This window comes from Cibotium barometz, chromosome 33, assembly GCF_041138505.1.
Source record: "Cibotium barometz isolate CiBa-2024 chromosome 33, ASM4113850v1, whole genome shotgun sequence".
In the NCBI taxonomy this organism is placed as follows: Eukaryota; Viridiplantae; Streptophyta; class Polypodiopsida; order Cyatheales; family Cibotiaceae; genus Cibotium; species Cibotium barometz.
Genome location: NC_141078.1, coordinates 26,492,721 through 26,518,786, shown reverse-complemented (window position 1 = coordinate 26,518,786; position 26,066 = coordinate 26,492,721). Strand labels below are relative to the sequence as shown.

Here is a 26,066-nt window from a genome sequence, read left to right as displayed (position 1 = left end):
ATATGTATTAGCTAAATAATCCTTCGGTTTATTTTTACATGAACCAACCCGCTAGTGGTGACCCTTTATATATGTGATAGTAGCCATCATTATAACTACACCTATTTGATAAATAGCATTGACAATAAGGCTAACCAGAAACGTGCAAGCATATTACTATTCAAAGAGGTGATGAGAAGTACTGTAGAAACAAATCTGGCTTGGAAACACATCAAAGTGACTGTTAGAATTAAGGCCTCCATTATATTTGGGACTAGGTAATTTGGCTTAAAGGAACTAATTATACATGGTTAAGGAATTTGATTGTCATGTTTAATGTACCGTCAATAAGGACTGGGAGGAAGCATGGTACAGGGCAGGGAAAAAAATGGTGGAAATCTGCAATTTCTGTTGCCCACATCATGTAGATCATTCCTTGCCCTTTCTCTATTAATGGGACATAGTGGTGCTAGCACAAGCATTATACGCGCTAGGTGACAGGCTCAAGCTTCCAAATCATCCACAGCACAACACAATGCCGGTGGCTTGATCGACGTCGCAGAAAAGTGGCGGCCTCCACTCTGGACAACTGATACTACCCCTACAACCATCACTATCCCAGTTATAATAAGTTTTTCAATAATTAATTTTGAGCAAACCTTCTACAATGCTACATTTAGTCCTCTTTGCAGAACAATGAAACAGCCTCTCATGTTCAAGCAATGCTGATACAAACTACTAGCAAATTTTAGCAGATCATACCAACCCAGCAGGACTCAGTGTTGCAAGTCCCCATCCTATGGACAAAAAGCATGAACAAATATACAATGGTTTGCCAGACCTTGTGTCCTGCATTATTTTTATTTTGTCCCATCAACAAACATACAAGGGTTGTGGAAACTCGCTTCTTTGTAACCTGTTTATCAAAACAAGGCAATTTGAGGGGGAAAAAAAAAGAAATCAAAGTTAATTCGAAAAAGAAACATTTCTGTAAGGGCTACAATTTATGTGCTGTTTAGCTATTTATGTGCAACCTAATGAAATGGTAAAATGAGGAAGCTTTGTGCAAAGCCCAGACATCCTTGAATCGAACTGAGTTTCTCACACTTATTTTGAAGTGAAGGGCAGCCTCCGCCATGATAAAGAATAGCACTGAAGAGCGCACGCGCGCACACACACACACACACACACACACACACGTACATAGTAGCTGGTTGGACAAATTGCACTTTGTCAAAGAAAAAGGGGACATGTTACCGTGCCAACATTAGTCAGTGAGGGGTTTTATAAATAACCTTTGAACACACATGATGTAAAGGGTTTCTAAACAGTACCCCAAGACTCATGTCAGCATTCAATGGGCCTGAACAAACTGTTGGACTTTTTCAACAGCCTTAAGACCACACATTTAAACCAGGGATGACACTAACATGAACGATCGTGTGGAGTAATAATCTTTCAAGCGTGAGTTAAAGCTAAACAAAATGCTTACCAGTTTTCAGGAGCCCACGAACAGCCATCAGACTCGAAGGCATGTATGCTGTATGCATGCCTTGACTTGGGTGATGTGTTCTCAAAACTGCATCCACCAAAAATTATTGTTAGCTTAAATATAGTTGCAGGTCTGTCTGGGGGCATGGGTGGGTGGGGGCTGGTCAGACCTGCTACACTTGACTTGATGCCCCCCACCTGCAGCCCTGCCCGACTTCCCCCGCCCCCCCCCCCCCCCCCCCCCCCCTGCGGCTCACTTTTCCTCCCCCCGTACCCTCTCCTCCGTTTTCCCTCGTCCCTCCCGTCATCTTCAGGCAGTCTTTCTCAGTTCTTGGGGGATTTTTCTCCTGGGAAGTCTCAGCTTTTTTCTGGTCTTTACCCTTGGGAGGACTCCATGGCAGCCGCTCTGTCATCCCCAACCAAGGCCACCATTACTGGCTTATCTTCAGCTTCTCGCTACAGCTATTGCATCATTAGAGGCCTCCACTCTGGTATGCGGTAGCCACCCAGTGCGCGGACAACTCAGAGATCTTTTGTAGGAGGGCCCCATCGGTGGGCCTGCAAAGATCACATACATTCATCCGCTGGGACGTGGCTACTATTAGGTTGAGTTCAACTTGCCAGCGGTGTCAGATCGAGTCATGCAGCTGGGCCCTGTTGCATCGCGTACGTCATAGGCCTTCTTGGCATGATGGTAGTACGCCTTCGACCCCATGTCCGACCCACTAGCTCGCATGTCGGGCTTCCTAGTGACAGTCTGCTTCCCAAGCCTTACGAGAGAACACCTTCCTCTTCTCCCAGGGATTGGTGGAGCCATCGGGAGAGTGATGGAACCCTGCCTCGTCTCTTGCACCGGCAGCCGAGATTCCATCCCTTCGCATTTGTATTGCCTCACCAGAGACAGTGCCTCATGTCATATCTATACCATGCCTCCGGGGCGACCCCATCATTCAGAGAGTGGAGTACTCAAGCCTCCTAGGCCAGTGTTTCATTTGCCAGCAAATGGACCACCTTGCTAGAGTTTGCCCTCAGTGCATGGCCAAGAGACCGCCTCCAATAGCGCCCCGCCCCCCCCCCCCCCCCCTCCCCGCGGCCGGTCCTCACCAAGGGGTAGAGAGAGAGGCAAGCTCTCAAGCAGCAGAGCACCAAGATCCGGCCGTGGACCACCCTGCGGCCAGAGAGTGGCGGACAGTTGGCTTGCGCTCGGGCCGTCAACCGACTACCAGAGCTGAGCGTCGTTGCCGTGCGCGCCAGGTTGACAAAGTACAGGAGGATTTGGTTCTGTCAGAGAACCATTATGAACATTTATCTCAGCACCCACCCATCGGTGATGGGCCCCCTCCAGTCACGGAGAGGGTCCTTCCAACCCCCCCATTTTGGCAGCCACTTCCCCGCCAAGATTCCTCCTCCGTTTCTCAGATTCTAGTGAGGCCAACCAACCCCACTCATTTCCTGGCGAGGCCTTCTAAGCAGCTGTCATGACCCTGTGTATTTGTACAAGCGTATTCGAACATGTGGGCATGGTGGTCAGAATGTAGGACACAAGTGTGCATGACATTTATTGAATGTTCACACTTGGGACCAAATGCTTAAAGTTGGGCCAAATGAATAAGTCTCTTTTCATAACCCATGGGGACAATGTCAAAATACGCAGCGGAGACGATAACCAAATCTGAGACCACAAGAGCAAGTAGAGTGCAGAAAATAGACAGCACAAGAGAAGGAGAGAGATGGACGTGTAACTCTTCTCTATACACAAGATCCCGAAGATGAAAACAAGATACAATGGTGTGGGGGCAATGGGGCCATTTTATATGGCCCCATACATGGGGTCGGCCTCTTGAAAAGGCAGCCGACTGGGTCTACATGTCCACGACCAGCCCCATCCACCAGTCGGCCAGCTGCGCACAGTCGGCCAGCATGCAGGAGAGGTTGGGGACCAGAAGGGGCAGTCGGCCAGTATCTCGATCAGCTAGGGTGCAGAAAACTCCCTCCCACACTTGGTAAAAATAGGGAAAAATACGGGGAGTGAGGAAAAATGAAAACACCTACCTTGGGGCACACCCACAACAGAGGCCCCGGTGTCTGATAAAGACAGGAGATGACTTCTAACACCCCCTCTCAGCTCCTGGCTGTGAAATCAACCCTAGGGAGCTTGAGTGCCGCCTGAGCGTAGCCTGAGGTAGAGACTTTGTGAAGAGGTCCGCCGCATTGTCCTCCGTCAAACAAAGTAGCAAGATGTCACCAGCCAAGATCTTCTCACGTACAAAGTGATACTGTATCTCTATGTGCTTGGTCTGGGCACGGAAGACCAAGTTCCGAGCAATAGCTATACAACTCTGGTTATCACACTGGATGACTGTGGGCTCCTTCTGTGGAAACCCAATCTCGCCTAGCAATGTCACCAGGTGGTGTACTTTGCTGTATGTCACCAGGTGGTGTACTTTGCTGCAGTTGTTTTTCCTATTTATTTCTTTATATAAATATCTTTTTCTTTTTCTTTCTTTGGCTGCTGTTGCTTTCCCCCGGATCTCTTGAAAGAGTTAGGGCCATTGCATTGTCAGTTGGGTCACCCAGTGGGACATTGGACCAGTGGATGGCCAAGCCTGAGATATGCACTGAAATGTAACTACCAGTGAACAGGACATGCTCACTGGATGAAAGGATAGGCCAGTGGATTTGGCCAGAAGCGACGGTTCACACCAGTTAGTGGCCGCCGCCTGAAAGGTCACTGTACCTTGATTTCTAAGCAAATTCTGAAGTGACCATAGAGGTCAAAGATGGTCAGGAGACCATAAGGAATGCAGATGACGTCATCCCTAAAATTTAGGGAGACTGCTATTTTTGGACAGTGATTAGATTTGAAATTTCTTCGCGTCAATCTCTCCGGAATGTTGCAAGGATCAATAATCACCAAAGGACTGATGTCAAAATGTTAGCAGATTGGGAGATTTTTAGACCGGAAGGCTGGAACGAGAAATGAGCTGCATGACTGCCATGTGGCAGCTTTTAGGCCAGTTTCTAAGTATAGGAGGCTGGGCGCTTGATTATCTTCCCCCTGGGCTCATTTTTGTGGTTTTCCAGGTGGACTGTTTACAGGTTAAGAGCTATTGGAGTTTCCCCTTCCCTGTTCTCTATGCACTGAGGGTTGAGCTTGCTCCCCACAGCCTCTCTTAACCTATATTCAGCTATGGTAATGCCCCTCTAGTGGGCTACTCTCATGAATTATGTACAGCTGTGTGGGGAATATGCTTTTTGGCTAAGGCAAGAGCCTCCTTTGACAGGAACAGGAGCAGCTAACTGTTGCTCCAAAGCAGGAACAGGTGAGGGTAGTTACCTCACCACGCAGGTGTCCAATTCAGCACTAAATCAGTGCTGTTTCTGGACTGTTTAGGGGCTGTTTCAAGGCCCAGTTGATGCCAGATTGCAGAGGGACTTTGCTAGGTTCTACCAGGACAGTGTGGTGGTTGTACAGAGCTGAAAACAGGTCTGTACAGAAAATACAGCAAGCTGAAATTCACTGTTTTGGACTCTAATGGGTAGGTTGAGACCTGTGGAAGTGAACTCAGTCAGTTGGGATTCATTCTGAGTTGTTTTGGGACAGTTTTAGTGCTGTTATGCTGGCAAAAATTCTCCTAGAGCTTGTAAACTTCAGCAGGAACAGGTAGAGTGCCGAATTGCACTCCCGCTTTCTATTTTCAATCTCTTAATCAAGAGCAAGGGGCGCCGGACTTTGGGGCCAATCTGGTGTTGAGCGAGGGAGCGTGAGCGAGGGAGCGTGGATTCTGTTTGTGTGTGTGTCATAAAGTCCAGGTATTTAATTGAAAGAATTACTGCGTTATGTGTCCATAGCCCGGTTTCATGGTTCCATTGCCGGGATAGGGTCCTCTTTTCTGCAAGAGCCCGGACACGGATTGGATTGGGTGAACAAGACACACACACAGAGAGGTACAGCTGAGAAAGATTACGAGATCCTTCTTTGGATATAGGATTCCTTTGAGGGCTCAGTAGACAACATGGCAAATAAGGGAAAAGGAAAGCTCCCAGCAGAAGAGAGTTCCTCTTCTACCCGCCGATACCGTAGAGAGATGACAGGTGCCAGGGTGTCAGCATCTGAGCGGACACAGCCATTGTCACAGCCAGCCATGTCAGTAGAAGAACAGGAACAAGAGGATTTATTTCATGCGCAGCTCCTGAGCATGGTTGGTACCTTTGAACAGCTGGTGAAGAATCCCAGGATGAAGAGATATTTGCAGTCAAGGACAGGGGATTCCCAGGCTGAATCATCTCAGCATGCAGTTGAGAGGGCACAGGAACAAGTGCTAGGGATGCCACAGCATGTTGAGCACACACCAACAGTGGCAGCTGATCCAGTGCAGCATGTACACAGGCACAAGATCAGGCAGTTAATGGTCAGGGCAGTAATGCACAAATGGTTCTGCCGACCATTCCTCCTTTGGTTGCTGCCAAACCTGGTTATTTTGGTGGTGGTCTATTTTCCAGGCCATGGCTAGACCGCCCACAGCTTTGCCAGGTTTGATGCCAAGAGGGTCACTAGGACTGATGCCTACAGAATCTGTGAACCCTCTTTATGCTATAACATAGGTGTGCAGCCTGGACTTCAGACACATTTCAGTCCAGTTTTGATGCCTGCAGTGTGGCCGAATTTTCTCAGCCAAGTGGACAAAGGGCAGCAAGGACTGGTGCAGAGAAAGTGCAAAAGGATTTACCATTCTTACAGCCGCCAGTCTATGATTACTTGACCCCCAAGAGCAGTAAGCAAAAGGATTACAAAGAAGGTGGTCAAGCAGTGAAGTTTGAGACTTTCAGTGGGATGCAAGACAAATTGAAAGCGCTGACTTTCATCCAGCAGTTTGATGCAGCATTCACTGGTTCAACTTCACAGAGTCTTCTAAGGTGCAGAAGGCTGCTACTTTCTTGAAAGGTAACGCATTGCAGTGGTGGACCTCACTGTTGATGCAAGGACAGGCACCTGCTACATGGGTCCAATTCAAGCAGCAGTTCTCTTTTGCATGGTTGACAAACACTTTTGAAGTGGATGTGATGACAGCATGGCACAAACTGGATGCAGCTAATTGTGCAAATCTGGAAGAGTACAATAAGAAGTTTTGGGATGCACTCTTGCCAGTAACTTCTTACAAGAGAGTGTCATTGTCAGAGCAAATAGAGAAGTACTGCTGTGGTTTGCCCAAAGAGATCAGGGATTACTGCATAAAGACCAATGTTTCCAACATGACTCAACTAATTGAGAATGCAAACATGGCTAATGCACTGCTTCAAGGAGGTTCAGGTGGTTTCAAGAGCACAGTGAAGAAGGAACCTCAGGGCAAACAGGAACCAGCTGTGAAGAGGGATTTCCCAGCTAGACCATTCTATGGAAAGAAGCCATTTGAGAAGAAGACTTGGCAGTCACTCACAGCCTCAGAAAAGTGCTGGTCAAGGCAAAGGACAGAAGAGGCCACTGTATGGCAAGTCATTTGAAGAGAGAAAGGCATTGATGCAAGCTGGGAAATGTTTCATCTGTGAACAGAAAGGGCATATGGCTGCAAAATGTCCACAACAGCCAGCAAAAGATGCGGAGGATAAAGAAGGGCCACCCAAGAAGAAGACAATGCCAAGTGCAAGATTGGTACCTGACATGGTTGGTGACCAGCCATGTGATGATGCGACAGAATTGTGCAGAGCATGGGGTAAAATTGGAGATGCTACAGTGCTGATTTTCTTTGACCCTGGTGCTCGAGCCAACTTTATTTCACCGGCATTGGCAGCCAAGTTGGGAATTCGTGCTGAAGAGATGGGACCAGTTGGACAGGCTGATTTGGCATGTCCTGGGCATTCAGTTCCTGTCACTCCTATACTTGGCAAACTCCGCATGCATATACAGAGTTATGTGGACACAGAGGAGTTTCATATCATGCCCTTAGAAGGATGTGATGTACTGTTGGGAATTCCATGGTGTCATAGGAAACATGCAATGTTGGATGCTTTCAACAGGAAAATCACAATTGTACATAGGGATAAGACTCATGTTCTGGATGTGAAGCTGAAAGGAGAGTCTGTCCCAGTTATTTCTGCTTCTGCCATAACTTCAGTAATGAAAAATCATCTTTCTGCGTACTTGGTTTTTGCAAAGCAAGTGAATGAAGTTGAAACTGATTTGTCTACACAAGACGAAGGTAGAAAAGCTTTCTTGGATACGTTCAGAGACTGTTTTTCAGAGTCTTTACCACGAGAGTTACCCCCTGAGAGGCCAGAGGATCATGCCATAGATCTTATTCCAGGGTCTAGTCCGCCCAATAGGCCACCGTACAGGGTTAGTGCAGCCCAGCAGAAAGAGATTATGACACAGATTAATGAGCTATTAGAGAAGAGACTAATTCAGCCCAGTAGTTCCCCGTTTTGTTCACCTGTGTTACTAGTACAGAAGAAAGACGGTTCATGGCGAATGTGTATTGACTACAGAGCCTTGAACAAGAACACGATCAAGAATAGATTTCCGATTCCGCGCATAGATGATATTCTTGACCGTTTGCAAGGAGCAGAAATGTTTAGCAGGATAGATTTGAAGAGTGGGTACCATCAGATTAGAATCAAACCTGAGGATGTGCACAAGACTGCATTTTGCACTACATTTGGTCTCTATGAGTTCTTAGTCATGCCCTTTGGATTGACAAATGCTCCTGCCACATTTAACAGAATGATGGACAGAATTTTCCATCCTTACAGAAGCTTTGTGGGCACATTCTTTGATGACATGATAGTCTATTCAAAGAGTGAAGAGGAGCACAGAGACCATCTGACAGCAGTCTTTAATGAGCTGAAACAACGCAACAAATTGCTCATTAATGGCAAGAAGAGTGAATTCTTTCTGGAAGAAATTCACTTCCTTGGGCATATTGTATCAGAGGATGGTGTCAGAATGGATCCTGCTAAGATTGAAGCAATCGTTTCATGGCCAGATTTACAAACTGTGCATGATGTTCGCAGTTTTCTTGGCCTATGCTCTTACTACCGCGGATTTGTAAGGCATTTTGCAGAGATTGCTTCTCCGTTACATGCGCTTGAAAAGAAGGCCATTAAATGGCAATGGACAGATAAAGAGAAATCAGCATTTAGATGCCTGAAACAGAAAATGACTACAGATCCTCTGTTGATATTGCCAGATCTGTCTAAGTCATTTGTTGTGCAGTGTGATGCATGTGGGAACAGCATTGGTGCTGTCTTGATGCAGAATGGCCGAATCGTGGCATATGAGAGTAGAATACTCTCTGACATTGAGAAGAACTATCAGATTTATGAGAAAGAGCTGCTAGCTGTGATCCATGCACTTACCAGTTGGAAGCACTATTTGCTTGGTGCTGACTTTGTTGTGCAAACGGATCATCAGACGCTCAGATACTTTCTCACACAGGCAAAGTTGTCAGAGAAACACATGCGCTGGGCAAATTTTCTATCAATGTTCCATTTTCAGATAGTGCATGTGGAAGGCAAGAAGAATGTGGTTGCAGATGCATTGTCTCGCAAACCACAAGTGTCAGCTGTTTCTATTTCTTATCACCAGGAATTGGATGATATGAAAGAGCAGTATGCCAGTGATGAAGATTTTTCCAGGATTTATGAGCAGCTGATGAATAATCAACATCATGATCACTATGTTCTGAAAGACGGCTTTCTCATGATGCATGGAAAGCTGTGTGTGACTAAGCAGTTAAGGCCGAAAGTAATGCTAGAAAGTCATGCTCCACCGTATGCTGGACATCGAGGCATTGATGCTACAGTGAAAGCGGTTGAGACTTTCTTTTATTGGCCAGCTTTGAGACGTGATCTTGATGCTTATGTCAAATCTTGCCTGGTATGCCAGAAGGTCAAGTTTGACAGACAGAAGGCACCTGGGTTATTGCAACCACTGCCTATTCCAAAGAGGCCATGGGAAAGTATTGCCATGGACTTCATTTTTTATCTTCCAAGAACAACTACAGATTCATTCCTGTTAGAAAGAAGATTAAACCAGAGCACATGGTTAAGATTTTCATGCAGAATATCTTTAAATACCATGGTATGCCACAGTCTATTGTCAGTGAGACAGAGACCCAAGGATGACTAGCTTGTTTTGGAAAGCATTGTTTGAGAATATGGGCACGACCTTGAAATTCTCATCTTCTTTTCATCCTCAAACTGATGGGCAGTCTGAAGAGGCTAACTCTACTGTCTTGGATCCGCTGAAATGTTATGTGTCAGAGCATAAGGCAGCTTGGGAGCATTATTTGCCATTGGTACTTACAACAATACAGTGCATTCCTCTACTGGCAAGGCGCCTTTTGAAATTGTTGAAGGTGGCAAGAAAGTACCTCCCATTCTGCAGACAAAGGATAAGATATTTGAAGCAGATCGGTATGTTGAGGGATGGCAAGAAGCGTATAAGAAGGTCAAATATGCCTTGGAAAAGTCACAAGCTAAGCAGAAAAGAGCTACTGACATGCATCGTCGAGAGCTCTTGTTTAAAGAGAATGACTGGGTCTTATTGCGCTTTGAAAAGGCACGACTGAGAAAGAGAAAGAGCAAGGAACATCTGTTTCCTAAGCTGAGTATGCGATATTATGGTCCTTTCCAAGTCTCAGAGAAGATCAGTGATGTGGCATACAGGCTGAAATTGCCAGACACTTGGAAGATCCACAATGCATTCCATGTGAGCCTGTTGAGGCCTTTTGTTGGAGATGTGCCAGAGGATTTGATGCCTGAGGAACAGCCTGAAGTTGAGAAATTAGATGAAATTCTGATTCCTGAACAAATTCTGGCACGTAAGGACAAAAAAGTGAAAGGAAAAGTTGTCAGAAGATATTTGGTGAAGTTCAAGAACTATTCACCAATGGATGCTAAATGGATGGATGAGGTTGAACTGGCTGATTCACCTCAGTTGCTGCAACTTTACAAGGAAGCTTTCCTGTTAGACACTACAGTGACATGATCTGCTTTTTCAAGCTGAATTTTGAATGACCTGTACACTTGTATCATATGTTTGGCAATGTACAGTTTTGACATTTGTTGTCAATGAATGAATGAATGGACTTTCAGTGCTTTGAAGTTGTATCTGTTACACTTCCAATGAAATGATTTACATGTTGTGACACTAATAGTACAGGACATGTGCTATTGCCCTGTGTTGCATCCGGAAACATGTATTTGACAGGCTTGAACTTGCGATGGCACTAATGGTAGTGGGGTTTTTCCTATCATCACCCTGTGTCATCCGTTAGCAAGAGATACATGTGATGGCACTAATCACCTGTTGAATCTTGTGATCGTCCTGTGTCATCCGTTAGCATGTTTGCAATCGAGGTCATTTGCTTCTTTCAAGAGGGGGAGGGGGGTATGTCACCAGGTGGTGTACTTTGCGGTATGTCACTAGGTGGTGTACTTTGCTGCAGTTGTTTTTCCTATTTATTTCTTTATATAAATATCTTTTTCTTTTTCTTTCTTTGGCTACTGTTGCTTTCCCCCGGATCTCTTGGAAGAGTTAGGGCCATTGCATTGTCAGTTGGGTCACCCAGTGGGACATTGGACCAGTGGATGGCCAAGCCTGAGATATGCACTGAAATGTGACTACCAGTGAACAGGACATGCTCACTGGATGAAAGGATAGGCCAGTGGATTTGGCCAGAAGCGACGGTTCACACCAGTTAATGGCCGCCGCCTGAAAGGTCACTGTATCTTGATTTCTAAGCAGATTTTGAAGTGACCATAGAGGTCAAAGATGGTCAGGAGACCATAAGGAATGCAAATGATGTCATCCCTAAAATTTAGGGAAACTGCTATTTTTGGACAGTGATCAGATTTGAAATCTCTTCGCGTCAATCTCTCCGGAATGTTGCAAGGATCAATAATCACCAGAGAACTGAAGTCAAAATGTTAGCAGATTGGGAGATTTTTAGACCGGAAGGCTGGAACGGGAAATGAGCCGCATGACTGCCATGTGGCAGCTTTTAGGCCAGTTTCTAAGTACAGGAGGCTGGGCGCTTGATTATCTTCCCCCTGGGCTCATTTTTGTGGTTTTCCAAGTGGATTGTTGCAGGTTAAGAGCTATTGGAGTTACCCCTTCCCTGTTCTCTATGCACTGAGGGTTCAGCTTGCTCCCCACAGCCTCTCTTAACCTATATTCAGCTATGGTAATGCCCCTCTAGTGGGCTACTCTCATGAATTATGTACAGCTGTGTGGGGAATATGCTTTTTGGCTGAGGCAAGAGCCTCCTTTGACAGGAACAAGAGCAACTATCTGCTGCTCCAAAGCAGAAACACGTGAGGGTAGTTACCTCACCACACAGGTGTCCAATTCAGCACTAAATCAGTGCTGTTTCTGGACTGTTTAGGGGCTGTTTCAAGGCCCAGTTGATGCCAGATTGCAGAGGGACCTTGCTAGGGTCTACCAAGACAATGTGGTGGTTGTACAGAGCTGAAAACAGGTCTGTACAGAAAATACAGCAAGCTGAAATTCACTGTTTTGGACTCTAATGGGTAGGTTGAGACCTGTGGAAGTGAACTCAGTCAGTTGGGATTCATTCTGAGTTGTTTTGGGACAGTTTTAGTGCTGTTATGCTGGCAAAAAATTCTCCCAGAACTTGTAAACTTCAGCAGGAACAGGCAGAGTGCCGAATTGCACTCCCGCTTTCTATTTTCAATCTCTTAATCAAGAAATAAATACTGCAAGGGGCACCGGACTTCGGGGCCAATTTGGTGTTGAGCGAGGGAGCGAGGATTCTGTTTGTGTGTGTGTCATAAAGTCCAGGTATTTAATTGAAAGAATTACTGCGTTATGTGTCCATAGCCCGGTATCAAGCAGCCTCCGCAGCCACACAACCTCGCAAGCAGCACCACAAGCAACCTGGTACTCTGCCTTTGTCGAAGATAGGGCAATAGTTGGCTGCCTCTTACTACTCCAAGAAACTGCTCCTGAGCCCAGGGTAAAACTGTAACTTGAAGTAGATCTCCTCGTGTCTAGATCTCCTCCCCAATCTGAGTCACTCCAACCTTGGAGTTAGACTCCATCCCCTCCTGTGTAAAAGAGTCCTAGATCCTTCGTACTCTGCAGATACCGCAAGATCCGCAATCCTCCGTCCCAATGAGACTTCAATGGCGTCTGCATAAAAGAGCTCAACAGCCCCATGGAGAAGCTCAAGTCCAATCTGGTGTTCAGCAACGAGATCAATGAACCAACCAACTTCCGATACTGCGAGGCATCAACTAGCTCACAAGGATCATTAACAATCAACTTTGTATTTGGGTCCATCGGCGAAGTAATAGGCTTGCAGTTCTCCATCCCAAAGGCCTCAAGCAACTCATGAACATACCGCTGCTAAGAGACAAAAAACCCCCTCTGGGTCTGCCAGATCTCCAATCCCAAAAAGAAGTGGAGTAAGCCTAGGTCGGTCATCTCAAACTCCTTTGACAAGGCAGCCTTCGTCATGCCAATGTGCTCCACATGACCGCCGGCGAGAATGAGATCATCCACATAAAGGATGATAATCGTAACCATGCCGCGTTCCCCAAAGAGATACAGGTTGGGATCTGCAACCGATCTCTGAAAACCAGTCCGAACAAACAAGGAATCAATCTTCTGATTCCAAGCCCTGGGAGCCTGCTTAAGACCATACAAGGCCTTACGTAACCTGTAAACCATCCCTTCTAATCGTGGAACAACAAAGCCTGGAGGCTGCTCAACATACACCTCCTCTTGCAGGTCACCATTAAGGAACGCAGATTTTACATCCATTTGATACACGGGCCACCTCTGAGAAGAAGCAAGGGCAAGAACAGTCCGAATCGTGGTCATCCGTGCTGTCGGTGCAAAGGTATCCTCGTAGTCGATGCCTGGCCGCCGCTGAGCATAACCTTTAGCCACGAGTCTGGCTTTGTGTTTGTCCACCGACCCATCTGACGCATATTTGGTCTTAAAGACCCATTTGACACCAATGACTGACCGTTTCGACGGCCTCGGTACCAACTCCCATGTGTTGTTCTTCTCGATGGCATCAAGTTCCACCTGCATGGCTTTCCTCCAAGTATCCTGTGAAAGGGCTCCCTTAACGGAAGTGGCCTCCTTGTCCTGCATAATACTAGACATCAAAGCATAGTTTACCTAAAGAAGCTCCGCTGTATTGCTTTTGTCGCGGACTCTGTGCGACCTTCGAGGGCCGTCCTCTATGGTCCACTCGGAGGGTAGCTCCGTGACACCTGACTCCCGAAGGGTGTCTATCAACCACCTGGATACTCAAACAGATCGTGGAGCCTCCTACCATTGCGGGGGGTCTACTCCAGCTGTGGGCTCAACCTCCTGTACTGACTGAGATTGATCAACTAGAACAATGGTCTGGGAATCATCACCAGACTCCTCTGGATCTCCAAGAAGTGTCGGCTTCTCGACAGTGGATACTGGAACATGCTCATCAAAGACCACATCCCGGCTAACAACAATCTCATTCCTCTCTGGATCATACAATCTGTATCCCTTGGAAAGAGAATTATACCCCACAAATATAAGCTTGTGGGATTTGGAGTCAAGCTTCCCCCTTTGCTTCTTCGGAATATGTACATACGCATCACTCCCAAAAACACGGAAGTGGGAGACATCAGGTTTCCTGCCAAAGTATGCCTCAAACGGAGTCATATTAGGTACTGAAGTCGTTGGAGACCGGTTGAGGGTATGGACAGCCGTTGCCAGAGCCTCTCCCCAAAGTGGACAAGGAAGATCACGATGCTCCAACATGGTCCTCGCCATCTCCACCACAGTCCTGTTTTTGCGTTCTACAACTCCATTCTCTGAAGGCGATCCTGTATTGGCCAGTTCCCTCTTGATACCATGGTCTGCACAAAATCTGAGAAAAACATTCGAGGAGAATTCACCCCCTTTGTCAGCCCTGAGAGTCTTTACCTGCAATCCATACTCTTTTTCCACCATCACGTTCCAATCCTTGAACCGTGCAAAAGCTTGGTCCTTCTGTGAAAGAAAGCAGACCCACGTGAATCTGGTACAGTCATCAACAAGCAGCATGAAATAGAGAGATCCTCCCAATGATGGTGTCTGCTGAGGTCCACACAAGTCAGTGTGAATCAACTCCAATGGTTTTGAAGCCCGCCTGGAAGCCTGCTTCGGAAAGGATTCCCTGTGCTACTTACCACGTATGCAAGAACTGCAACGTCCTTGCCTGCTGCCAACATCTGGCAAGCCAACCACCATCTGGTCCTGGAAAGCTCGCCGCAGTGCATCCACATTTAAGTGGCCAAAATGAAAGTGCCACAGATCTCCGACCTGAGAACCTGTCAATGAGAAGAGTGCAGAGAGCTTGTAGATACCATTCTCCACACCGCCTTCCCAAACAACCTGGCCAGTCTCACAGTCCCATAGAGCAACGTTGGGAATGCTCCTCAAATTCCACCCGAAAGCCAGTCTTGCATACTGACAGAAGATGAAAACCAAGAGCAAGGACGTAAAGAACACGAGAGCCATGCTTGCCCCCCCTTTGCTGTCGGGAATGATCTCCATCCGGCCCTCACTGTGTATCGGAATGGTGGAGTTGTCGCCAATGAAAATGCGACCTGACTACCGTTTCAGATCCAAAAAGAAGTCACGGGACGGAGTCATGTGCTTGAAAGCAAGAATCCATTCCCGGGTATCCTTTGCGGTGAAGCCAACTACCTCCTTGCTCGAAGACGATGAAACATCTGAGTCCATCATCTCTAAGTGCACAAATGTAGGAGTCTTTGCAGCTGAGGCTGAAGAATCAGCACTTTTCCCAGTCCGCTTAGGACACTTCCTCCAATAGTGGCCTTTCTCGCCACAATCATTGCAGGACCTCTCGGCCTTCAGTTTCTCTCGTTCTGTGTCAGGCTTCTTCTCAGAAGACTTCTCCGGTGAAGCCTTCCCTTTGCCCTTGTTGTTATTCCGGCCTTTCGGCCGTTGGCCAGTTAAGGCCTCCGAATCTCCGCTGTGTGAGGAGGGTTCGTGAATCATTCCTCCTGGTCCAAGACCATGGGCACAAGCTCCTCCCAGGTAATGGTGTTGAGCCTGCCACTAGTAATCAAAGAGTAGAAAGCGGAATACTCAGCAGGCAAGTGGGACAGCAAAGTAATGGCCATATCTTTTGATGATATCTCCTTCCCAGCCTAGAGGACTTCCTGTGCTGAAGGGCCTGCAGCTTGTTAATGTGCTCTCGCATCGTCAACAACTTCGCAGGGTTCATAATCCGCATCTGTACTTCCAAGGAAATCCTCTTCATGGGCGATACCCTATTATAAAGAGAAGCCAAGTGCTGCCATATGCCTCTGGCCAGCATCATATGCCTTACATGATTGATTACTTGTGGTGTGCTCTACTGGGGCGAGTGCCAACTATACGGCAGACACCTCTGCGGCGAGGCTCGCTTCCTCTTCTGGCGAAAGAGAAAGCCTGATGGGGGTATCCTCAGGGGCGGGCGAGGGGGCTCCGGGAGAGTCCCTCTGAGGTGGGGCGGGAGGAGCCTCCATCAGTGTCTGAAGCTATGTCGAAGGCGGAGCGAATGCGGAGAGTCCTGCAAGAACTGAGCTGCACACAAAGGACGGAGGGGAAAGGCGGAAGGCAAAGAGAAAACCCCAGGGGGCGGAAAAAACCCAAAAAAAAAAGGGAGAGGGTAAGGCGGCGAAGACAAAAGACCCCAAGTGGGGAGGCGGAAGCAGCGTGAAAAAGGGGGTGGGGAGGAAGATAGGGCGACGGCTGGCGAAAGGGGGGGCGGGGCGCTGAAGAAGGAAGGGAGGGCGCAAAGGAGAGGAGCAGGGGCAGGGGACGGCGGGCGCTACAGCGCTGGGGCGCGCAGGACAGCCAGGCGGGGGAGGGGGGGCAAACGCGAGGGCAGGCGAGGGGGGGGAAGCAGACGCGAAGGCGGGAATGGGGGGGAGGGCGTGCAGTCAACGCGAGCAGGGGGGGAGCGAGAGCTTCAGCGAGCAATGAGTAACTGTATTTCCATGGATTTTATTCCCTCCCTTGAGTAAATTATATTACTATTGGAGAAATTCAATACATAGCTTCACGGGCATCCATTGCCAAATCCTCCATGCCAATGCATATGAAATTCAGCATTAGAAAACAATGGTATGTCGACGTAGATCACCAAGGAGCTGCCTTGATGCCCGGCCCGACTTCAGTGCCCATATTCTCTACCATTGGCTCTATGTTCTACCAAGCAAGGTAGCAACATCTTCAAGAGCACATAGGACGAGAAATACTACACAGGGCGGCTAAACAAGGAGTCTTGCCCTTCTACTGAATAAGTAATCACAACACATTGTCCAATTAGCTTACCAGTCTTCATAGAAGTTGTTGCAAGTGGAAGCCTTCGCGTTGGAAGCTTTAGAAGTGTTGATATCTTCGATTTGCCACAATCCTTCGCGACAAAAGTCTTCAAGAGGATGAAGGGAACCCTGGGAAAGCTTCCCCTATGGTTCAACTTGAGAAAGGAAGGCTGAAATTAGGGTTTTCAGCAAAAAGACCAGAAATTACAGCAAAAATGAGAGCTGTTCTGCTGAATTTCAGTCATTGGGAATGCGTAGGAGAGTGATTAGCACTTGGAAACACTCTTGGAAGCTTGGAAAACACCCTAGCAAGTTGGGTATGGCTATGGAGAGCTTGGAAATGGAGAAAAATGGTGGAAAAACAGAGTTTTCAGCCTCCAAAAATCCTCATGAAGAGAAAACACGAATTTTCTCTTAACAAGTAAGTGAATTGGGGTCCAATCAGGTGAGAGGACATGGAGAGATGCCCATTTATGAGTAAAAAGGGAGGATCAGGTCCTGGACATTGAGTCTTGTCCACCTCGGGACTTCAATGAGTGTGAACTTGAAAGCGGTCATAATTTATAAGTGACTTTTGGGCGCCCAAACTTTAATGAATTGGGAACGCACTCACTTATAAATATTGGCCAAGTCCTAAGGGCTATTTGAGCCTAGATTGGATAATACTTACCACCTGTTCACATGCCACACAACCATGTCAGCAGACAATTTCACACGCACGGTTCATGGGCGGCGTCCCCTAGCCCGGAACTACACATAGGTCATGCAGGCATGAAAACAACATGCAATTTCATTTGCAGGCAAGCACATAAAGATGCTATGCAATGCAGCATTGGCATGAGCAATTTCCGTTCATGAAACCATATAAGACCAGGCGTTTCCAGGCAAGTATATGAGATACCAGACCCAGTGGAAAGCCAATCCTCCAACCGTTTCCGAGCATGTACACAAAGGCACAAGTCCCAGCGGAAAGCCAAGTCCTCCAGATATTCCGGGCATGATAACATCAAGTCCCAGCAGAATATCATATCCAACTATACAGCATGACACGTGTCAATCACATGCGTAGGCACATTCCATAAGCCATGGACACCAATCCAATATGTACATAGCGTGAAAGCAAGAGTGAACCGTTCGGGTGGCCAACTGGTGACAGCGGCTCATCAATAGTGGAAACTGGAACATGCTCATCAAAAACCACATCCCTGCTGACGACAACCTCGTTCCTTTCTGGATCATACAACCTGTATCCCTTGGAGAGAGAGTTATATCCCACAAAGACAAGCTTTTGGGACTTTGAGTCAAGCTTCCCCCTCTACTTCTTTGGAATGTGAACATATGCATCACTCCCAAACACACGGAAATGGGAGACATCTGGTTTCCTGCCAAAATACGCCTCAAAGGGAGTCATGTTCGGAACTGAAGTCATCGAAGAACGGTTGAGGATATGGACAGCTGTAGCCACAGCCTCTCCCCAAAGTGGACGAGAAAGATCACGATGCTCCAGCATCGTCCTCGCCATCTCCACCACAGTCCTGTTCTTACACTCAACTACTCCATTCTTTGACGGTGAACCTGTATTGGCCAGCTCCCGCTTGATGCCATGTTCCACACAAAGCCGCACGAATGCATTGGAAGAAAATTCTCCTCCTTTGTCAGCCCTAAGAGTCTTTATCCGCAAGCCAGACTCTTTCTCCATCACATGCCACTCCTTGAACCGAGCAAAAGCTTGGTCCTTCTATGAAAGAAAATAAACCCAGGAGAATCTGCTATAGCCATCAACAAGCAGCATGAAGTACAGAGAACCTCCCAAGGATGGCGTCTGCATAGGTGTGGCCAGTGTGTACCAACTCCAAAGGTTTCGAAGTCTGTTGGAAGCCTGCTTTGGAAAAGATTCTATGTGCTGCTTACCACGAATGCAAGAACTACAGCGTCCCTGCCTGCTGCCAACATCTAGCAAGCCAACCACCATCTGGTCCTAGAAAGCTCGCCGCAACGCAGTCACATGGCCAAACCTAAAGTGCCACAAATCACCAATCTGAGAACCTGTCAAAGAGGAGAGTGCTGAGAGTTTGTATATACCATTCTCCACTCGTCTGGAATGCCAAGCTTCATCACTTGAGATGCATAGGATCCCTAGTCTCAAGCCTTATTGGGAGAGTTATGACATCACTCCAGTGATACAACGCAGATATTGGCATAGGCTTTGGCATTCATACAGAAGGAGCCAAATCTCTCGTTTCTTTTGGTTATTTTTACATGGTGGTCTCCCCACCGATCAGTGGAGATTGGTTTTCAGTGTAGCACCTACCTGCCCGAGATGTGCGGTAAATTCTGAGACTGTACAGCATTGTCTCTGGGGATGCAACACTGCACAACATATTTGGGGTTTTATAGCCCAACTTATGGGCAAATTGAGTGGCCGCACCATGTATGTTACTTGGGGACAGTTGCTTGGCTTTCCCAATCAGGTCTGCAGCTTTTCTACGAGGCAATGATACAAACACTGCTATTTTCATTCGTAGAGGTATTGCCCAACATGGTTTGTTGTAGGATGTCCCTCACTCACATTATACACCCCCCAGACAAAGGATTGACACTAGTTGGGAGATTGTTGCCAGTATTACAACATCGCAGATCTGGAGAGCTAGATGCACGGAGGCTATTGAGGGTGTCCAAATTTTTGAGTCTCAATGCATTGATATCGTCCATACTCTCATGGCTACTTGGGCTCGTATTCAGGGGTCCTCTCATTCAGCGTAGAGGCAGACTTGCAAACACAATCACACCCAAGTAACCTAACCTAATCTACGTATTATATACAAACTAATTGTTCTAAAGTACAATGGTCAATAAGACTTTGCTAATCTCATGTGCAAACACTGGTTGCAAACGCGCTTCCCAGCTCCCCCAATCACTTGATCGCCACTTGCTAGAGATGGAACTTGCAGAATACATTGATGGGGTGACTATTTAAAGGACCCCATGGGGGCTGGCCGCCCAACCTGCTATACCCACTGACCTACCCTACCTGACCACATTTGGAACACCCTGCCTGGTTGTCCTGGCTGCCCTATTACTGCCTGCACGGTTGCCCAGCCTGTTGCCTGCTGTTGTGCACCTTACCTAAAGGTAGGTCATATACATACATGATCACATTTCAATGGCGCTGAGACAATACCTTTGATGTACAAGGCTTCCATGGAGGAGGACCAATGACCCAGCTTCCACATCAAGGGGTACAAACTCAGAATAATCATAGATTGGGGACTCTCCAACAAATCTTGCACCATCTGCGTCTTTGAGATATCGTCGCTTTAGTCCACCTATAAAATGGTTTTAAAAAAATTTGAAACAATCCTTCAGTTAAGAAATTCCCATATACTAGAGTCGCTCGATAAAAAGAGAGATCTCACCCACCCGTCCCACATGGGCAGGGGATCTCCCCCATCCCAACTCCCACCTATTCATTGGGTGGGGGAGATGTCTGTAAAGACCCTTAATCCACAGTCAAGTTGGTCATCCAAACCTTTATGAGACTTTGGCAGCACCCATAAACATCCATTTTCCTTAGTCGCATCCTCTAAAGCGAGCCAGAGACCAATTGTAGATGGAGGATCAGTGTATAAGAAACAGCTATCTTGGTGTGGAATCACCTCCCCACCTATTCCCGGTTGCTGGGTCCACAAAACGATTGGCCATCAGAGTAAGACTTGTGGGCACTGATCCAAGAAGATGCAAAAATGACAATAAGTGAACCAAGATTCCCGCAGAAGAGCAAGCAATTGTAGATTACCTTGAATATGTACATGGACTGAATAAGCACAGGTTTCTTGTAGTTCAGTGACATGAGCACATCAGAGATCTTTGAGGACTGTGAGAATTTCTTGAATTCTGGGTCTTGCTCATGTAAAGCTGGAGACCAACGTTTTGAGATAAGTATTTCAAAAGGACCAAAAACAAATACAAAAAAGATGGTGGCAGCCAACCAATCATGGGACTTACCATGACCAACCTTGTTGATGGAGAGCTCCTTGGGCTGCTTTAGGTTTCCTTCAGCATCGAATGCTTTCTCTGTCATTTAAAAAAAAAACATTTCCTTCCACTTTAAAGTTTAAAGTCATTGAGGATCGCCTTCAGAAATGGGGGCCCTACTGGCTCCACCCTGGCTGCAAAAGACAAGCAAGACTCTCTTCCTGAGGCCACCTGGTAGAGACCCCCCACCATCCCTCCTTTCCCCCCATGGCCCGCCCCATACACACGCATATATGCACACAGATATGTGGTATGCATGGAAAATATTTTCATGCCCGTCAGGATTGTACAAAGAGATATACTAGCACATTCAAACGGGTGAACAAAAGGAAACTGAAGTTTACCTTCAAAGAAGAATGAAATGTTGTTGGCACTTTCGTTAAAGTAATCATCCAAGTTGTGATTCTATACGCAAACAGACATGTTAAAAAGTTTGCCCAAGCCATTATTGTACCCCGTGCTGCCCAGAAGGGAGCATGAGTTCAAACCCCAACATCTATAATAAGAGGGTGGCTTCACAACATGGTAGTATGTCTGAGACTGCCAATTTGTTGGGCAGCCACCCTACCCCCAGAGGCATTTGAAGCCCTGAGATGTTGCAGCATCTTTGACAAGCGCATTGCCGGGTGGATGTTGCAGAATAAATAGCTCACAATGAACAAAAAGGTACTTCTTTGGGAAGTGTCCGATGTAGAATAGAAATACCGGAGTTTTGGTAGAGAATACTGTGGTATGAGAGGGGTCAAACCCACGAACAAGCTCCTCCATGCGCTGCATCATTTGCTTGCATTCGTCATGGCTTGCAAATCCTTCTATCACCAAGTAGCCTAAAGTTCACAACCAGCATAAGATACTTCTATCAGTGGTAAGTCAAAGTTATACACAATCCTTTGCCAGATCTCATCTCTGATAACAAGCACCTCCACCTGATTTTTTGTAGCAAAGACAGGATACCATGCCTCTATTAGGCCAGTTTACAAGTCCACACTTCACCTTGAGATCTGCAGCTCAAGCAGGAACATGTCTCTCGCTATGCTACAGATACACTGCTCTCAAGCACGTGCAAGGCTGGTTTCAAGTACCATGATGATGTCTAAAAAAATCCTAGACTCTCAAGTCCACCCATCGTAACTAACGACCATGCAACCCCACATCCAGTCAGTTTGGTAGACATCAAGACATCCAAAGTAGATCCCTTTCACCAAGTCCCAATCGTCCTGCCAGTGCATCATGGAGGGAAATGTCTGCTGACAGCAACACACATTATTTCTGACCTTTTATCTCTGCTGAATGTGAAATCACCAACTCCATTTGCGATAGGTGTCCTATTGATGAACAGCATGAAGTGAATGAGTCTTATTGATGAACAGCATGAAGTGAATGAGTCTTAGCTAGCTTGCCTAGCATGATTACAAGTGGGCTCACACCCAAAGGGTGGTTACTAGCTGCCTACAACTTCATGTCTATGGGCAAGCTGCCAATGCTATTTCTGTCGAAGACAGATTGGTCTAGCCACATCTGGTCGCACGAAAAAGCAACACCCCAAACGTCATTTATAAAAGAACAGCAATTACAGTTTATGTTGATTTTTTAACATTTTACTTACAATATATATATATGTGTGTGTGTGTGTGTGTGTGTGTGTGTGTGTGTGTGTGTTCATCTTGTTTCCATGGGAGAAGCCTCCACTTTTGGTGACACTTTTTGCACCATGAGGGAATTCATGGACTCCACATCCCAAGATCAAACAGGGCAGCCAAATCTGGATGAAATGGGGTGACCAGTTTGCGGGTACAATGTGTAGACTCAAGTTCATTTGATGACTATGGTGGTTGCCAGGCCACACTTACACTTAGTAGTTGTTATTATGCATGAATCTGACATTTTTATCCATTAGTACATTGGACTAATTGTTTTCAGCAGTAGCAACCGTATTATTAGCATAACTATTTATATTGTGCAACCTTTGTACCCTCTTTTAAACAACTTCTTTTGGGGAGAGAAGGAGAAGATGCCGAAGTAATGGCTAAGTTTGTAATTTAAATGTGGGGTTCAATTTCTCTTGTCCACACACCCGTCGATAGTTCAATGTGAGATTTCGTGGAGGACGAGGCATATATGTGGTTGCGGGAATAGAAATTCCAAGAGGATTTTGGGTTATGAGATGTACTTGGAGGGCAAGGCTTATATATGGTTGTAGGAATAGAAATTCCAAGAGGATTTTGGGTTAGCATAAAAACCTACAATGATCCAAGAAGTATAAGGATTTAAGTTATCATAAAAACCTACAATGATCCAAGAAGTATAAGAATATTCACTATCGTTACCAACCAATATTTCACAAATGACGAATACGTGGAACAAGAATAGCAAGAGCATGGGCCTTGGGATCAAAGAGGACCTATCCACGTCCTTGCCAAATAGGTGAAAGGCAAAAACCTTTGAAAGACAAACCACGGAAGCTCGCGGTGAATAACCCATGCTTTACGTGCAATCATCTTGGTCACCATGCATGTCACAACCTTTCCAAGAAGAAAGGAAAGGGTGTGTAAGAAACCATGGTGCTAGGTCTAGGAGGGAGTGAGAGTGGAAGGAAGAGATGGAGAGATCAAGCCATGGTGTGTGGGAGCATAGAGAGAGAGAGATGGGATGGCACACAAAAAAGCAAGATTGCACAACACAATGATGAATGAATTATGAGCATAAGACTTCCACCATGTACAATGCTTTTATAGGCACCAAGGCCTTATCTTTTGACCCTAAATAAGAGGGTGTTCACACCACTAAGGACACTTGACCGACTCCAGATTAACTCCGAAATACCCAACAAACCCCCCTTTGGAGTGATGGTGGAGTTGCATGCATAACCTTCAATAGTCCCATACTCCTAACACAAGCAAAGAAACAAGACAATCAAACTCAGAGGCTAGTACGCATGGCTCAGAGGCCAGTGAGTATGGCTCACGGGCATTAATTAGGTGTGAATAGGCCTTGTTTTGGACACTTTTAGACCGCCCTATTGGCTGGCCAATTGGGCACCCTGCTGGCCACCAAATGGCATCCATGTTTGGCCACCTATATGCCACTTATGGAGGTCGGTTTGTTGACCTCAATGTCGATGAATACATGTCTGAATCATCTGGGAAGACATATCGTTCTGACCCAGGGAATCCCTTAGGCCTGTGCGTTCTACGGGAGCGTGTACATCACTGTTTACCTAAGCGCACCTCCCCATCTTAACCACCCTTGAAGCTGCTCCTAACCATCTAAAGATTTTTGCAAATATTTAATATAAATTGCAGACACTCTAAAATTTTGCACAAAATCATCCGCAGCTAAAATTTCGCAATACAAAAAAATGAAATTGCAGTTGCAATCACCGAAAATCAAAATTACTGGAGGCATAAAAGAGAAATTCTTTGTATGATAATTAGTCAAGGTTATATGGATTCTTGGAAAATGCTTTTGGAGGTAAATTCTTAACGCGGCCCCCCAATCAATAAAACAAAAAATCTGTTACCGAAAATTTAAAATTAAGCATCCCGTTACTAATTCTTGTAAATTAACAGAAAATAACGGCAATTAAGCAGGAAGTAAGACCAACCTTCTGATTCGTAGAAAGCTATCTGATCCGACGTTAGGGCAGCCATCTCAAACGCTGTAGCCTAGCCTCGTTCTTTTTATGGCTTTCTAAAGATGATTTATTCTTGCTTTTCTTTCTTTCTTTTCCTTGTATGTACTATTAGTTTTATTAGTTTGTGTTTTATTTGTTTGTGTTTTATTTCAAACCTTGAGAAGATTGGATTTATGCTTTCCCTTTTGTTTTGTTTTTTTTTTGTTTTTTTTTTTGCTTTTTCCCAAGTAGGAACACACACTTTTATGGTGTGGAACACACTTGGGACCTAGACTAGTGTGGAGAAAGATCCCCACCTTAACCACCCGGCTATAACCCCACCCCCTCGATCTATCTTTTGATACAAGCAAGAGCCAAGAGTAACTTTTTATGTTCACCCCTGTCCTTCAACCTCACCATTTCATGTGTATGTTTTAAGGGGCTTTGTAGTAATTGACTTCTAAAATGCCTAAACACACCGTTGACTGTCTTCAGAATTACCAATTGCTATAAGTCATGTGCCATGTGTCATATACGTCTGGGTTTCTATTGTGAAAAGGAGAAAAAACGTCATGGGTGCATTTTTTCTCAAAGAACTATGCCATAGGTCATTTGTCGTTTATCAGTATGTCAAAAGAAAACCACATTCTAGAATAATTACATAACCTTGAAGGGGCCCTCCCTTGTGTGTGAATATATTATACCTATATTGTCTAAATTGTGTTTTTGTGTCATATGGGTTTTCACATGAAACACTCATATGATTACTGATCATATTAAAGAGTTCGAACAATCAAATAGAGTAACTTATGAATAATTGTATTGGAAGTTTTTGCCCATCCTTCCTTCGCATGCAGCATTTCACAAATTAAAGTGGAATTCTTGTCATCATCATGTGAACCCTATATGGATCCTTAATCATTGTAAGTGGATCCAATAAAAGCTTGTTGAGCAACACTGTATGTAAACTCATTCATATATTAAAATTTAAAGTGTGTTCTACAATAAATGAAAACCTTAGAGTGTTTCTTTAAAGACCAAAATCCAAGACCAAGGGGAGGGGGAGGGGGAGGGAGGGTGGTGGTTGGTGGTTGGTGGGGTGGGCGTGGGCGTGGGGGTGGGTGAGGGGTGGTGGTTGGTGGTTGGTGGGGTGGGCGTGGGGGTGGGTGAGGGGTTGTTCTTTAAACAAATATGTTAATTGCCCTATGTAAACTCCATTAAGAACCATGGTATGGAGGTGAGCGTGTGGTGCGACACAAGGCCCTTTATGTCTTGATAAGGTGCCCCTACATGTACTTGGGTCTTGTTTTTCCATGCATGTTATATCTTCTACTACCAAAGTCCTTATCGGCCCTAGTGTCGTCAACCTAAGAGCTACATTGCAAAACCATCCATGATATCATATATAAAACCAAGTAAATGCAAAAAGTGAGGAGCTAAAATGGCATATGATATAAGCAATTTTTAGCATTATTCGCAATTGGTGTTGTCTATGCTACTTAGCTTCCTCCCCATAAAGCTTTTGTAGTGTCTTGCCTCGTGGCACATGTTAAATAGGACTTGGTGCTAGTGTGCTTTTTGAGAACGTGAGCCTTTTGAGTTCATTTTGGTG

General features: G+C 45.9%; 1 protein-coding gene across 2 annotated transcripts; it reads right to left on the bottom strand.

The window, feature by feature from the left end:
- Positions 1 to 218: 218 nt before the first annotated feature.
- LOC147619454 (phytanoyl-CoA dioxygenase-like) lies at positions 219 to 24,588 on the bottom strand. Of its 2 annotated transcripts, XM_086773123.1 has the most exons (10): positions 24,446 to 24,588; positions 21,547 to 21,668; positions 21,186 to 21,246; positions 20,812 to 20,880; positions 20,603 to 20,721; positions 20,336 to 20,483; positions 19,988 to 20,132; positions 1,472 to 1,558; positions 821 to 895; positions 219 to 580 (listed from the first exon to the last, which is right to left on the bottom strand). In XM_086773123.1, the coding sequence occupies exons 1-9, from the start codon at positions 24,489 to 24,491 to the stop codon at positions 853 to 855; spliced, it is 840 nt and encodes a 279-aa protein (XP_086629249.1). In that variant the 5' UTR covers positions 24,492 to 24,588; the 3' UTR covers positions 219 to 580; positions 821 to 852. The 2 variants fall into 2 exon arrangements, with proteins under 2 accessions (XP_086629249.1, XP_086629250.1); XM_086773124.1 differs by lacking the exon at positions 19,988 to 20,132.
- Between the last annotated feature and the right edge of the window lie 1,478 nt (positions 24,589 to 26,066).

Coding starts and splice junctions, on each gene's coding strand:
- LOC147619454 (XM_086773123.1), bottom strand. CDS start 24,491: ATGGCTGCCCTAACGTCGGATCAGATAGCTTTCTACGAATCAGAAG. Junction 20,484..20,602: donor AGTCCATGTACATATTCAAG/GTAATCTACAAT, acceptor TTGTGGACCCAG/CAACCGGGAATAGGTGGGGA. Junction 1,559..19,987: donor GGAAGCCTTGTACATCAAAG/GTATTGTCTCAG, acceptor TGGTGGATGCAG/TTTTGAGAACACATCACCCA.